At 44.9% G+C, this 16,440-nt stretch overlaps 1 protein-coding gene across 5 annotated transcripts in view; it reads right to left on the bottom strand.

Moving 5' to 3' along the window:
* The window catches only part of SHLD1 (shieldin complex subunit 1), a 68,735-nt gene extending 53,285 nt beyond the window's left edge, over positions 1-15,450 (bottom strand). Inside the window, exons 1-4 of one of the 5 annotated variants that reach the window (XM_077814109.1) lie at positions 15,353-15,450; positions 11,349-11,489; positions 10,681-10,805; positions 9,548-9,720 (exon numbers count right to left, since the gene is read on the bottom strand). In XM_077814109.1, the coding sequence (XP_077670235.1) occupies positions 9,548-9,713 (166 nt within the window). In that variant the 5' untranslated portion in view covers positions 9,714-9,720; positions 10,681-10,805; positions 11,349-11,489; positions 15,353-15,450. Of the gene's footprint in view, positions 1-9,547; positions 9,721-10,569; positions 10,806-11,348; positions 11,490-11,698; positions 11,785-15,352 lie in introns of those variants that run through there. The other 4 variants (XM_077814110.1, XM_077814112.1, XM_077814111.1 and 1 more) reach the window with 4 other exon arrangements.
* Between the last annotated feature and the right edge of the window lie 990 nt (positions 15,451-16,440).

Raw genomic sequence — 16,440 nt, forward strand, 5'->3', positions numbered from 1 at the left:
GGAAAAATCTTTGGAACATGCTCTTTCTAAATCTCATTCTCATTTTTAAAAACAATCCATGGTTACTTTTCTTCCTTAGAATGCATATAGAATAAGATATCTGCTTCTCTTTCTCTGGGTTTATTTTTAGTTGAATGTTCTGTAGAACACATTCTTGAAAAAGTAATTACAGACGGCTACGGGGACACGCAGCCGCTCATCTAGCCGGCGATCTGAGGTTTTCTATGTCACATGGCTTAATCTACTTGTATTAATTTTCTATAAACCATAATTTAGCTTTGCTACTTCATTTAATATTTCATGCAATTGCACCACTTTGTTAACAGACACTACAAAACACAACTGGCCAGAGCTTCCACTGCTGTGAACCCATGTGGCCTCATTAATCTCATAGCAATGCTAATTTACTCCAGTTGAGGATCTGGCCCATTGTACCAAGGTGTATATGTGCAGCATTAAAATTTGAAATATTTCAGAGCCACGCCAACTAGCTTTGAAGAGGGAGATTTTTTTTTAATTGTACTTGAGGGGTGTTTTGGTCGAAGATCAAGTGAGTGCACTGGGAATAAAGATAATAATGATTAATCGGAAGCACAATTTCACATCAAGCCTACAACCTGGAAAATCAACACTCTCATCTTAAAACAAAACAAAAACAAACCCCAGCTGTGTGAATATTTTCTTTTTCCTGGAAAACGACTAAAACCACCACCTCAGCAAGGGATCAAACGAACATCGATGTAAGGAATAGCCAGAAATCTAATTAATTCTAAAAATTCTGGAAGGAATTTTGACTCTCATGCTACCAGAGATCAGGCTGAGACCTAATGTGGGCGGCAGATTATCCCACATGTGCCTACTGGAGAGGGAGAACAAAAACAAAAAACAGTGACACCCAAAATCATGGCTTTTTCAAAACCCAGAATTTTTCAGACGGGGGAGAAGAAAAAAAAAAACAACCCAGCAAATCCCAGTCATGAAGGACCTTACAACAGCGCTAATCACCAGACATTCTTCATATTAAAAGTCTTGGCCCAGTTCAGGCGTAGGTACAGTCATGTCTATGCTCAAACAACATAACCCAGCTCTACAGCAGTGGTTTTCAACCTTTTTTCATTTGGGGACCCCTACAAATTTTTGAATGAAGGTGGGGACTCCTTTGGAAATCTTAGGGATAGTCTGCAGAACCCCAGGGGCCCATGGGCCACAGGTTGAACCCACGGTTCTAAAGCATTGTCGTTCTCACTGGATCCCCTGACACAGCTGTAATGTAAACACAGGCTAAGAAACTCTATTCCAAAAACCACAAAAATACTTCACCAGCATTTGACGGGAACAACAGTATGTAAAAAAACTACACACTATAAGCTAAGCAGTGAACAATCAAGTCTCTTTTGGCAACATTTCCAGATCAGGATCTTCAGCTGGAGTAAACTGATGTAGCTCCACTGAAATCAGTTGAGCTCCACTGATTTGCAACAGCTTAAGATCTGGGCCTTCTGGCAGAAATGTATAGATGCTAATTTTCCTCCACTACCTGAAGTTTAATTGTACCTCCATTTGATACATTTCTAATGTATCAGAAGTCGGTACTATTGATCACTAGAGGGCAGCAGAAATCAAAGTACCATTCCTTAACTTAGTATTCTAAACGCGAACATCGGATACTGGGTTATTTCAGTGGCACTCTTAGGGGTTCTCTTATGAAAAAAAGAATACAAAGTGTACGTATATAAATCCCTCCCAATCAAGCCAAATATCAGAACATATGTGGCAGGCAGATATTTTGATTATTATTTTTTGTTTATTAATTTTTGCATGCACAAGTGCGCATATACCTTTGCACACAGTAACAATGATTGTACCTATGCATGGGCATTTGGGCATCTAAGTTCCCACATCCAACCTCTGCATGGAACTGTGGTAATCGTGCATGCAAGTGGGCCTCCTATTTTAGCCAAAATTTGGCTCTGCATGGATAACATGACTGAAGAAAACCTGTTTTGGACCTACAGGGTATGTACAGATGCTTCTAATGAGCTTTTCTATAAAGCCTGTGTGTGGTCTTTGGCATTACACTTCCTCCTCAATGAATGCAGCGAGTTCAAATCTGTCCGAGAAGTTCATTTCTCCTGGTCGTTAGGTAACCAAGCTGGGTTTTTCTTTAATGTACAGGATAACGAATGAATACACTGAATTTTATACTGCCATGAACTTCTGAGTGGCCTCTCAAGTGCTAATGGCTTGACAATATTAGCAGTACGCCCCGTTCCTTTAATTTTCCACATTCCACCACAGCACGCACGCACAACCCAAGAACAGGGACAAACTACAGCTTGTAAAACCGTTTCTTCTCGTCACATACATGACGTGGCTCTACCGGAAAAGATGGAAGAGGCTCTTGAAAAGCAAAGAGAGCAGTAAACATAGAACAGTTAAGGACTAGTCAGAATAAATGTGCATCGATACAGACAGGTCTCATTTCAGATACGAATTAAAAAAAAAAAATCATAACCAGTGCATAAGAGAGTGGGGAGAGGCAGGTAACTGAAGAGTGCTGTCTACACAGCTCTTTTTAGCGTGGTAGCCGAGTCCCATGAACCCGAGTCTGTGGACCTGGTCTTGGAGACTCACTGCTGCAGGCTGTGTAGACATACCCTGGGTGGGCAGGGAAGGAAGCTTCTGGGGTAGCCTGTGAAGGGTCCTGTTCCCAGGAACAGCTTTCAGATTCTCAGCTTCCTTACATCACAGGGTGCATCTGTGCATGGGGCCAGAGCCTCAGCAGGTTTCCAACTACACTGCTCCTTTGAAGCCAAACGTAAACCAGATGATGATCCAGCCCTTAGACTCTTTTGGACTCTGACCTCTGCTCCGGTCGCATCACCAACATCCCCCTTCTTCCTCACCTTCCTAATTCCCTCCTCTGTCCTCTCCTACTCCTTTGTTCCTCTCACATCATCTCTTCCCTACAAGATCTCCTTTCCTTTCCACCTTTTCCCCACCTACCCACCCCACCCCAGTCATCACTTTTAACAATTTTCATAACCCCTCCACAGAATGAATTAGAGATGAGTAAGGCTACAGTTTTGTCACCGAGGTCATGGAAGTCACGGAATCCGTGACTTCCAAAGACCTCCGTGACTTCAGCCCTGGTGGCTGGGAGTAGCAGGGTCCTGCCGCCTTCCGCAGCAGGGAACTGCAAGGTACCCCTGTCGCTTGAGACAGCGGGCCCCCAAGCTCTCAGCCGCCATGGGCAGCAGAGTACCCAGCAACTCCCAGCCACTGCAGGCAGGAGGGGTACCCCGCAGCGCCTCAGCTGCCACCGTGGGATAGGGGGACACTGGCAGCTCCCGCCACCACCACGGGGCTGGTTGACCCCGGCAGCTTCCTGCCGCTGCTGCGGGGCTGGTTGACCCCTGCCACTCCCCACTGCAGCAGGGGGACCCCTGCTGCTGCTCCCCACTGCCGCGGGGGAGCAGAGGAACCCCTGCAGTTGCTGGCCGCTGCAGGGAGCGGAGGGAGCCCTGCAGCTCCCCACTGTGGTGGTGGCAGGGGGATTCACACATCTCCCTGCCGCTAAGAAGGGGGCAGAGGGACCCTGCAGCTCCTCTCTGCCGCTGGGGGCAGAGGGATTCTGGAGCTCTGCGCCCCCAAGGAGGGTAGTGGGGGCTCCAGAGCTCCCAGCCACCCTGCAGCTGCCTGGTCCTTTCCCATTTTATCATAGATATTTTTAGTAGAAGTTCGGGACAGGTCACAGGCTTCCGTGAATTTTTCTTTACTGCCCGTGACCTGTCCCTGACTTTTACTAAAAATAACCATGACAGAATCTTAGCCTTAGAGATGAGCCAACTTTCCCCATGATCCTTGGCTTGGATGCTGTATCCCCTTCCTCACACCCTTTATTTAAGACTGCTTGGCTCTTAAGGGCAAGATCCATGTCTTCCTCTGTGTCTGGACAGCACCTAACACATAATGCAGACAACAGCTACCATAATGCAGACAACAGCAGCAAATAAAGGAAGAGAATATAGGTTTCGCTGAAAAAAACCTCAGCAAAATCGAAATACGAATTTAAATATTTTAAGACCTTTTTGAAAACTTGAAATAATAAAACAATTTGCCTGGATTTAAAACAGTCCCCAACAGAGCCAGTATCCTAAACCCTGCAATGTTGTGCTAGGATGTGAGTAATGCAGATCAGAAATGTTTTAAAGACAGTCATTTAGTTTTATTTTCTGAGCCGAGTAGAAACATTAAAAAAAAAAAAAACAAAAAAGATGCAAAGTACAATTTTCATCAGCTTTAATATTCTAAGGTCCATTGCTGTATAAACAAGGAAATTTTGACTCTGTGCATGTGTGTGTTTTTTAAATATGCCCTTTTTGACGTACCAATGTCCCTTTAACTTCATTACAAAATTCAGTTTACTGCTGGTTATGCTGTATCTTTGTTACAGCAGGAGAATGCTCACTCACTAATGAATCATAAATCACTCATTCGTGCGTACATTTGGTCTTTATCAGCATTTCCATGTGACTGCAAGCACTGTTTTGCTGATTCAACGGTCTAACGGAGTTACCCAACTACTATGATGCAACATTTCCCTTCCAACAAAATGATATAACCTCCCTGTTATACACACTTTTAATTGTTCCTAAGTTACACTAAGGACACATAAATATTTATGTGGGATGCCTGAAGGCTGAATGACATGCCTTCTGGTCAATATCAATCCAGTACAGGAGGAATGCCAGAAAAATGTTACTTTGCCTCCATCTACATCTCCACTAAGAAGGTTGCTATGTTCTGAGAGACAGTGACAGTGAATCCTGCTGGCTGTACTTTTGTGTGCTGAAAAATTAACATTGGAGCAAGCGATACCACTGTCCTTGTCAAACTACAAATGGCATTTAAAACAGAGTTCGAAGAATTACCTATCATTCCCACACCTAAACCATAGGAGCCAGACCCCAAGTCAAAATGCTTTATAGTACAGGTTAGAGCAAATTGCTGCTCGTAACTTAAATCTTACAAGCTGCATGCTGCCACCACTGATCATGCTAACCCATATGCTCTCACTGTTTCCTTCTGCTCTCCCATTTCTCTGTCTGTGTCCATCTGTTGTCTCGTCTCAGACTTAGACTGTAAGATCACTAGGGCAGGGACCATCCTTTTGTTCTGTGTTTGTACAGCACCTAACACACTGGGGTCATGGTCCATGACTGGAGCCCCTAGATGCCTTTGCAATACAAATGAATAATAATAAGAGACACTGGAACACTTTTCACTATTTCATGAGAGGAGGAAACAAGAGCTAGGACTGTAACTCCAAGATGCTTTGGTATGATTTAATTCTCTAAGAAAGTTCCCCTGTGATGTAGGGTTTGGTTTTCACTGCAGTTATGTTTTCTGCAGCCAAGATGATTGATGGTATGACTACATTGCAAAAAAACAACACACAAACCCCAATTCGGGGCTGAAAACAGCAGTTTAGACATTCCTGCTTGGACTGGACCCCAGACTATGAAACCCAGCAAGGGGGGTTGGTCTCAGATCCTGGGCTCCAGGCTGAGTGGGAACAGCTATACTGCTATGTTTAGCCCTATTGTAGTGCAAACCTATAGAGCCCAAGTCAGTTGACTTGGGCTCTGAGACTTGCTGCTGTGGGTTGGTTTTTTTTTGCTGACTTACAAAGGACTTACGTAAGCTTAAACAACCTAGATTAGAAAGCAGACGTCTCCTGTTAAAATAAAAGACGTTCACGATTTTATACATGTACTTAGGCGAACGTGCATGTAAAACGATGTTGTTCCATACAAGCAGGCACTCAGATATTTGGAGCAGCATTGTTTTATATAGACACAGTTGTATAGAAAACTACACTCAAATAAGTATTTGTTTAGACTGCAAGTTCTTTGAGCCAGGGCTGTCTTATTATGTGCAGTCAGTGTCCATCACAGTTTGGCTCTAGTCAGGGCTTCTAGGTGCAATTGTAATGTGAATAAAAGAAGAAGAATTTGGGGCCTGATCTTTCATTCTCTGCGAAACCCAAAGCGCCCACTGAAGTCAGTGGGTGTTGTACATGAACAAACATGCAGGATCTGACCTCTACTGGTCTAAAACACAATATGAAGTTTCATGTTTGAGCAGTTTGTCTTTGTTTTTCACGTGTCATGGCTGGCTGATTAGCTGTAAACTCCACGCGCCGCAAACCAGTCTTGGGACTGCAGAGTAATCACACGTTCCTCCTACACCCCAACATTAATCACCAAAACAATTAACTCAAATAGCACCAACCCTTGCTGGAGAAGAACAGGGTCTGAGCAAGCAGCTCACAATAAACACACCCATCACAGGGATTGCCTACAAATCCCTGCACTTGTGGATACACCTTTACAGAAAACCTGTGACACACAGTCTGTCTAAAACAAACAAACCTCAGCCTATCACATTGTCAGACGAATTTCTCTACCAAAGCAGAGAGAAACATTCATTTGGCATATTTTCACTAGCAACAAGGAACTACATCCCGACACTATGACTCACAAGTGGACACTTTACCACTACCAAGATCTGAAATTAATCAAGGCTCAAATTAGAACAGGAATATTGATTGGCCAAATCTACTATAACGACTAGGTCACGTAGCCTCCTCCAGTGCTCCTACTCTTGACAGACAAAACACAGCAATGGCTGGAATCCCTATCACAGATGAATGCTATTTTACTTGAGACACAATCCTGGAACTGTTATACGAGAAACTGAAGGAAACTGCCCAGGCCTCATAAGCTAGTAACACCACAGCTAAGCTAGGCTCATTGGGTGCTTAGCCTCTGTACGTGCAATATAGTGAGTGACCAGTAGGGGTACTGATGTTACCATCCCTGATGGTTGGCTCAGCCCTTAAGCAAATAAGTATCTTGTGACAGCTGACCCGAGGAAGAGGAGTTAAACACCTCCTTTTAACTATTTAAATCTCCAAAGTGAACAGAAATTTTGCGAGCTTTGCCTACAAACAGAAGAAATAATTTTTTTCTTTTTAAAAAATATTTGCAAACCCCTTTGCAAATGACTTCCCAACCTCACCTCATTTTATTTTAATCCAGACTATTTAATGTAACTGACACAAACCTTCTTAACCCTCAGTGCATCAGGACTGAATAGATGATGAAAGTGGTGGGTTCAATGCAGTTTGGATTTAACATTCTGGAAAGGAGCGAAGGCTAAATACAACCATTTCCAGCTTTGCCCCACGTCCAGTGCACTGTCTATGCAGTCACTCCTGCTGATGACGACAGCAGCAGCAAAAGCATGCACAAAGGAATACTATGCTAGTGGGTCTCAGATCAAAAGCAAGACACAACAGAATTATTTTACCTGGAAATATTTAAAAGTAGCAAACAACATAGTAGACCCACTTAGTTCACATGTAAAGTGATTCCCCCATCACAAACTTCCCCTCACAAACTTTTAAGTCGGGGGGGGGGAAGGGGAGAGGAGAAGGGAGAACCTGGATCACATGAATCAATAACGTCAGGCTGGATCACATGATGTAACCTATTACTGCCCATTCTTCTGACACCAGCATCCTGTTCTAACATCAGTGCTCCCCCTCCGCCACACTATGGCAACTGACAAGGGCTGGCAATTGGCTTCAGAGTGGTGGAGAAATCAGTGAGGCAAATCTGGGGATATTCTGTGCTCGTCAAAAAATGGGTTGGTTGGGTGTTTTCCTCTGTGGAAAATTCCAACTTTTCAGCAAGAAAACTGACAACCAAAAATTCTCAGCCAAATAATAAAGAGAAAACCAAAAATTTTGATTCAGAAATGCTGCCACGGTGCCTCAGGGGAGTTGTAATTCAGGTACCTCATAACACCATTCTTCTCTATGGGCTGGGCTCCCTAGCTGGACTACATCTCCCATGATGCACCACATTCTCCCTTCTTGTTGATATTCCACAGTGCATCATGAGACATTAGTCCCCTGGGGAGCCTGGCACATAGATGGGAATGGGACATTACACACCCAAAAAGTACAACCAACTCCCATTAAGGCACAGCGGCTATATTTCAAAATAAACATTTTCAGCCAAAAATCAAAACTTTTTGGATATTTGGGGTTTTTTATGAAAAAGTCTAAATTTTCTGTGGAAAGCAAACACTTTTTGTAGAAAATTTAATTTAGGCCAAAACCCAATTTCCCATTGAAAAACAGCTTTGACAGAAAATTTTCCAACCAGGCCTAATTCTAAATGTAACTTATTTTGTTCACACATATGCCCCAGACCTGTAATAGAGACAGTCACACAACATGCAGGACAATCCCTCTTTCCAAGAATCTCAGGCCAGCACCAATAGCTGATTCTCAAGGAGCAACTCTGCTTCAAGAGCTGAAGGTAATCAGAGCCCCAGGCAGAGAGCAAATTCTCCTGCTGCTCACATAGCTCCAATCCCATGATCTTGTATAACCAAAACCAACACCACCACATAGCCTGTCTTCTCATGACTGAACATTTGCTCCCATGTTGAGAAAAAGAACTTGGAAGACTGTGTAACAGGGCCACCTAGTGACACCTACGATAAACTATATTAATATTGTATTTTAATACACCCTCTCAAAGGCACTCTGACCACTGTAGAATAATTAATCCGTAAAAACACACGAAGGTAGTGGAAACTGGCCAGAGTCGCTCTCAGAAAGTACAAGCAGAACAACACCTGTATACATATCACATCCATAATAGCTACATTAAATGAACTCTCAGATTGTAAAGTCACATGCTGAAAAATTAGAAAACACCAGAATTAAAGTTGTTCATGCAACCTCAGTTCAGCTCCCTTGTGGATAAATACAAAGTGGGAACTGGCCCAAAGCTTAGTTTCTTGACCATTTCTGCAGAAATCCCCCCCTCTAAGAAACAAAACAAGGCAAGACAGTTAACCATTGTCTCCCAGTTGTGGAGCATAATCCGATCCTACAGCAAGCTTATTACTAATCCATAAGGAATGCAGCACAACCAGCCATTCAGTTGCCTGTTTCTATAACCTTTTATAAACAGAACACTTGTCCTGCACTGGTTTAATGAGGACACAGGCTATGGATGGGAGAAAGGTAGGTAGAAGGATTTGCAGAGCAGATGTTTCCTTACTGGTTGTAATTGTACAAAGCAATGTTTTCCCTGATGCCTAGGAGAACGTTAGGATTCTTTCTGTCAGTTGGCCTCAGGCAACTCCCTCCTCCATGAGCACAGTGACACCAAAAAGCAGCAACCCTCTCGACGGCTCTCACAGGTATCAGCAATCCACAGCGCACTTTGTATTTACTCGGAAGCACAGAACCATATTGCAGTTCCAATAAGCCACACTTTGCACGAAGGCAGATGAACTTGCATCGAACTTCAGCACGCTGTTTGCTGTTCATTCAAACAACACTCTGCCTGAAGCAACAAATATTGACCCAACATGTCTCTATGTCCAAAGGGAGGGAGTGAGGGAGTGTGAGAGAGAGAACGGGAATATTTACATTCATTGTTAGTTTAGTCTTTACCTAAGCATGCTGATGAGGCAAAAGTATCCACAGAACTACAAGGCTCCTCACTGGTCCCAGTGCCGTGCTCTGGCAGGAAGCTGTCTGTTATGTCGTATGCAGAGGGAAGGTCCAGTATGCTGCTGTCCTCTGAGGGGTGGCTCGATGCTGTTTCATCTCCCTCCATGGCCCCACTGCAGTGGAGACACTACTGTTACTGAGATCCAAATGCTGTTTTGTAGCATGAAAACCCAAAGGAAAGCAAACTCTGAAAAGCTCATCTGGTCATGCTCTTTATCATCACACAACAGAATTTTGGTTTCAGCATTTAGTCATTGATTAAACTAAGGGAGAGTGGGTCTAAGAAGAGGAAGGCGGCACGAAAGAAATAGATTTTGCTGTTCTTGGGCAGAGGGGACAACTTGGAAGTCTAAGCATCAAGTCTGACAAACCTGGACTCGCTGGAAACACATGGAGTCCAGGAAAATACTGAGGCATGTGCTAAACACTGAGCATATGACCCAAGTTAGACTGCTCATGTAGTTAAAAGTAAGGACATGCTTGGAGTCCTTTTTCCGATTGAGGCCTCTAGCAGCAGCTGGGTCAGCTCATCCCTTCATTCTCCTTATGTAGATAAACTGAAGACATTGCAGCTCACCAGGAGGGTAGACACGAGGGTGTCTGAAAAAAAACTAACATCCTCTCTGCTCGGCATGGACATTAATACTCCAACACTACATGTCAAAACACTGGAACTATGCCGAGGAATCCCTGGCCAAAATTCCATTTCTGCACCATGTGCCATACACCACACTTCAGCTATCCTCCACCCTAGTCATATTAGTTACAAGTAGAGCTTCCAACAGTCGAGTTGCTGTACATAAAAGAATGCATGCGCTTATGCTCTTCAAAACATAGCAAAAAGAGGGAGAGGAGGGGATAGCAAAGGGGAAAAACACACAAGCTAGGTGGCGATTGGCCACATACTTATAATGCCATAATGGATTTCTAGAAGCCATACAGCCAGTCTCCGGTTAACTTACTCCAAGGCCTTTAGTGGAGAGGCTGATGTCAGAGGAAAAGTGATGGTGTGACTGAACCTGTGAGTTCTCAGATGCGCAAGAGGGGGACACATCATTTCATATGCACTATACCTATGAATGGATCACTGACGATTGAGCAATCCTTTGGGCAGTGTCCAGAAGTAAACAGGTTGCCAGTGTTTGTGATCAGCTGTCATGCAGCTTTCCCTTCTAGGAAGTCTGTCAGCTGCAACCTTCTGGAATGAAAAACAGGTCAATTAGATTCCTTACATCAGCTGATCATACTGCCAAAATGGTATGACCTTCAAAAAGTGTGTGTCACTTGGAAGTCAACACATTCCCCACTGTTTGTCAAGACTGACACAGGAGTGGATGTTCCTTGGGAAATAAACATAGCAAAGTTATGACATAATTTCCTTCAATCTTTTTACAGTGATGCTGGCCTCACTGAGAAGTTAACACCCTCCATACTTGTATTGGTAGGTCAATGCCACGTGAGCTCTCATTTATTCAAAAACTTTGAAGCAGGGAACTAAAATTCAAACAGCCTCCTTGCTTAGCCTATGCCCACATATGAATGAATGGCTGTTTCCCTGGCACAGCTACCCACTATGCTCTGTGGCTGCCATTCTGAAACCAGCAGAGTATTATAGCACTGTCCGTGCAGTACCAAGGCTTCCAGGAAGTATATTCTAGGAAGAGGATATGATCTAGCGTTCGGAGCTGGCACCAGGCTCAGGAGACCTGGGTTCTATTTTCCACTCAGCCAGTAAACTCACCGTGTGATTTTAGGCAAGTCGCTGACAACCATATTTTCAAGGATTGGCCACTTCCTGGCAGCTTCTCAATTTGAGACGACTTAGTCCTGAGCCTCTGCAGCTCCCATGGACTTCAGTTGGAGATCTGGGTGCTCAGAACTTCTGAAAAATCAAGGCCAAGATGTTTCAAGTCAGGACAAAAACTGAAACATGCGAACACAGTACTGAAAAGTGCGGCCTTCGTGCCGCTGAAGCTCGGTTTCCCCATCTGTGAAAGAGATGATAATGCACGCCTGCCTTAGTAACACACTCCCAGGTCCTATGAACCAAGGTGCTATATTAACCCCAAATATCATTATTCCTATTTTTACCTGGAAGACAGACCAAGTTGGAGATCAGACTTTTTGAACCCAAACACAAGCTGGCAATGATGAACTGGTTAGAACAAGTCCTCAGTGTATGATAGAAAAATAATGATTAGTAAACAAACCAAAAACTGGACTAGCCACCTCACAAAACATAGGCCAAGATTTTCAAAGGGAGCTGATGGTTTTAGGTGTCCAACTGGAGACCCCTTAAAGGGACCTGTTTGCTGAGGATCTCCTCTCTCACAATCAAGCTCCTTTAAGGTATCTCAGGTTGGACACCTAAAATAACAAGTCACTATGAAAATGTGGGCCATCACACCAGCCCCAATGACTGTATAAATCTAAAGCCAACGTACCACAAACAAGAGGAGAGGAAAGAAAAGACAAGGGCGACAATAATAAGATGAGTCAGTATGTCATGGACCCTTCTGGACTTTGAGGAGGGATCTGAATGAGAGGGAGGTGACTTGGGAAGGGCAATCCAGACATAAAGGGTACCATGGCAGAAGGCACAGATATGTTTATGCTAGGCAATAAAGCAGGTATAGATGGGGGGAAATGCTAAAATAAACTGAGTGAAAGGAGCAGGGGCTGTGTTATGCAGAACCAGGGCTGGGGCATTCAAGTTGGACTGGAGGGGGCTGAAGTTGGTATCAAAAAGATCTGATGAGTGGGAGAGTGGAGCAGTGAAGTAGGATGATTAGAGACGAGTGATTTCACCCCGGTGAAGAGGTGTTTGAAATGTTATGGAGTAAAAAGCTCCAGGATTTGGAGACAACCTGGGTGGGAGAGGAGGAGGAGTGGAAGATGGCCTCCAGGTTATAGGTCTGGTGAAGTTAGAAGCCATGATGCAGAACAGAGATAGAGGAGAGAGTTAGGAAGAGATTAGGAGCTTGGTGATGAGGGTGAGCCAGCCAAAATGAAACCATGAGAGACACAAGGTGAACTACTCTCAGCTGATTTTAAAAAACTGTATTGTGTTGGATATTAAGATAAGTACGCCAATAATGACAAGAGTTAAAAATCTGTATTCCTATCTTTTAAGTGTGGATTATCATATATGTGTAGGAACAGGGATATGAGATGCGGTGTTGTTATATCTCAGTATATTATTATTTATATTATTGCAGGGCCTATGAGTCTTAGCCGGGGACCAGGACCCTGCTACACGAGGCAATGTAAGTACAGAACAAAAAGGCAGTCCCTGCCCTAAAAAGCAATATTCACAGGCATGTGGTACAGCATTGTAACATACACTTCTATTCAAATGTATTTGGTGCAATGTTTTTACACAGTGCAAAGTCCACAAGCAGCTGGTATAGATTGATTTAAAACTCATTGGCCTTCCAGAGTCTGTTTCCCCATTTAGTTATTCTACTTAACCTTGTATAATTCCCCTGATCTCAATGGAGATGCACTGCTGTTAACAGAACGGAGAATCTGTTCTCAGCCTCTAATCAGGGGGGTCAAATGTTACACCGATGGGCTGGATCTAGCCTGCTGAACAGTTTCATCCAGACTGTGGACTTCCCATGAATATTCAGGTTTGTCTTCACAACTCCTGAGTCCACACTACCAGGGTATGATTTGTAGAGCACACCAGTGTGTTGTGCTCTAACACCCCTGCGTAGACCCTGCTAGCGTACATTGATGAAGTCCTGCTAAAAACAGGATGACATCAACGCACACTAAGGAACATTTAGCATGCGCCAGCAGGGTCCACATGGGGGAGTTAATCCACAATCCAGACTCTGGTGCAGCAATCCAGCAAAACCTTGGGTACAGGTGCTGAACCACTTGGAAGCGTTTAAGAGGCTCTGGAGAAGCGTAAAATAAATGTATGTCATTACCAACATGGTTTATCTTTGGCTATTTCTATTTTAATAACTTTTGCTGAGTGTGGTCTACACAAGCAGCAGATCAGGCCCACTATCTCAGGTGAGTTTGACACTCCCATCCTCAGAGGTCTGACTGTCCCTGAAGTGCTTACACTCACCTCCACTACCCCCGCCCTTCCTACACTCACGCACACTCTGATTCAGAGTGTTTCCCTGCTCCCCACGAGGGCGGTCTTCTTGTAACACTGAAACAATCAAGCCAAATTAAAGACCCATTCACCCCTTTAAGCATTAACATAATTTACGGCTAGTCCAGTGGTAGGTGAGCTGGAAGGGAACCCCTTGTGAATATTGTGATGGGATCAGTCTCTGTGCTTAGTATTTATTAGAGCCAGTAAAACAACAACATTTTTCACTAAAATTTATGGGTCTGTTTTTTGGTGGGGGAAAAAAAAAAGCTTGAAATGTTTGGCCCAGCTCTGTTATTTATCAGTCCTCCAGCGCTGCGTGTGAAAGCAGCGGCCGTATTTTAACAGATGGTTTCCCCAGCTTTGTTTTTTAATGTAAATTTTCAGTTTAAGGGCTCGTCTGCTTTCAATAAAAGCAAACCAGAGAAGAGCTCCTGGGGAAAGGCAACAAGGGACACCAAAAGTGAGCAAAAAGGCCTTCAGATCAAACCGTTGGTTCTGAGCAGGGATGCGCTGCACCCACTGATGGTACAAAGCCCTGTAGTGCTCCACTGTGGGGCCAGTTGTGATTACATGGTTATTTACAAAGCCTGGCTGCCCAGCACAGCCAGGGTGGAAGAGGGATAAGAACAGCCATACGGGATCAGACCAAAGGTCCATCTAGCCCAGTATCCTGTCTTCTGACAGTGGCCAATGCCAGGCGCCCCAGAGGGAATGAACAGAACTGGTAATCATCAAGTGATCCATCCTGTTGCCCATTCCCAGCTTCTGGCAAACAGAGGCTCTAGGGACACTTGAGAGCATGGTTATGCCTGGGATAAGTTGCCACGGCCCCAATCCTGAAAGTGGGTAGCAGGGACCCCGCACTCGCACTGGTCTATGCATGCAGACAGGCTCACAGGATCGGGGCCCCTGGCACTACTTGGAGACATCTGTCTGCCTCCCGGCCGCAGGAAGAAGACAGTTTGGGGGCAGCAGGGCTGATGGGTTGTCAGAGGGCAGGTGAACAGCAGCCAGACCCCACTAACTGCCAGTCGCTCCCACATGCTCCCCAAGGGCAGGGGGATCCCTCCCCCTTTAGCCACCCGTTCCTTCTGTGTGCCCCAGTGCCGCTCTGCCAGCCCCCTCCCCAACCATACACGGACGTCCCCCAGCCTCCAGCTAACACCGTGCTGCAGCCGCTGATCACTCACTCGCACCCTCAGATACCCCAACTCCTTGCCCCCCCAGACAGGGCAAAGCCGAGTGGGGAGGTGTTCAGGGGCCACTCTCCTTTGCATGGCCCCTTACAATACCGACCTGCTCCACCTCGCACTGAGCTGGGAGGCCAGGATGGAGTCCCTTTCCCAGGCCTGAAAAGACCTCCGTCTTTGTAAGCTCACAAGCTTGTCTCTCTCACCAACAGAAGTCGGTCCAATAAAATATATTACCTCCCCCACCTTGCTTCCCAAACCTTCACACAAGCCCTGCACCCCAAATCCACTGGCACTCCTATGCAGCACCCCCCTACAACCCTCCCACTCCAGCTGACACGGTTCAAGCAGCCGGTCATCCTCAGACACCATCCCATGGAGACAGCCTGCAAGGGGACAGGGAGCAGACCCGCATTCGCTCGCCCTTGTGATACTCACACAGCTGAAGCAGGAAACACTTGGGACCTGCAGCTCCCGAACTGGAAGTGCATGAGCCACCTTCCTCGAGGGCATGACAGCCAAACAGGAAGTAGTTGGGGCTGGGGTGGGGGGGGGAAGGGGGAAGAGAGGCTCCTGCTGGCTACTGATAAATGTGTCCCCAGCCGATGGCTGGAAACCATTTTTGTTGTGGGTAAAAGGAAACGATTCTTAGAGTTTCAGAGTAACAGCCGTGTTAGTCTGTATTCGCAAAAAGAAAAGAAGTGAGCTGTAGCTCACGAAAGCTCACGCTCAAATAAATTGGTTAGTCTCTAAGGTGCCACAAGTCCTCCTTTTCTTTTTGGTTCTGAGAGTGCAGAACCCTGAGAAACCAATCAAAAGACGCAGAGTTAAACAACACCTGTCCCTCGATGAGAACAGGAAGGGAGGGGGGAAGTTAAACAAAAAGAAACTTTTAAAAAAAATCCCAGTCTACAGAAAATACAAATCCTAAAATCAAAAGCATGGGACCTGCAAATGCTGTTCTTGCCAGCATCTTACATCCAGGAGACTACCGCACACAAACCTTGTGTGAACATTTAGTTCCGACTAGCAGGGAGACATCGTTTATAAATAAAGCACTGACTGCATGGATCCTGTTCGCTCCCAGAATATTTTGGAAAACCTGGAGCAGTGTCCTGCATGTAGAAGATTAGTGCATTTCAAAACAAAATCTTCAGACATAAAGACAAAAAAAAAATTATTTCACGGGCATGCTGGAAGTCTAATTCTCTAGCATCATGTGCTGTAAAGTTTCTAGAAAACACGTTTTTAACTCACTATGATGCCTGCTGTACTCTTCCTTCTCATGGCTCTTTCTTCCTTCCCATCTTTACTCCATTTATTTTCCTTGCATTTCTTTGTTTTCTAAGACCCCAAACCCGCATGGACAACTGCATGGGGGAACTCTGTGCCTTCATAGACCCTGCTATTGCTCCAGAAATAAATCCCCAGCCTTCCAGGGAAATGTATTTATGTTTTGTGTGTCTAAAACATGTCTGCAGGGGATGCAGGCACCGACTGTTTCAATTATTTTCTGATGTCAGTGA

This window comes from Eretmochelys imbricata, chromosome 3 (genome assembly GCF_965152235.1).
Source record: "Eretmochelys imbricata isolate rEreImb1 chromosome 3, rEreImb1.hap1, whole genome shotgun sequence".
Classification (NCBI taxonomy): Eukaryota; Metazoa; Chordata; order Testudines; family Cheloniidae; genus Eretmochelys; species Eretmochelys imbricata.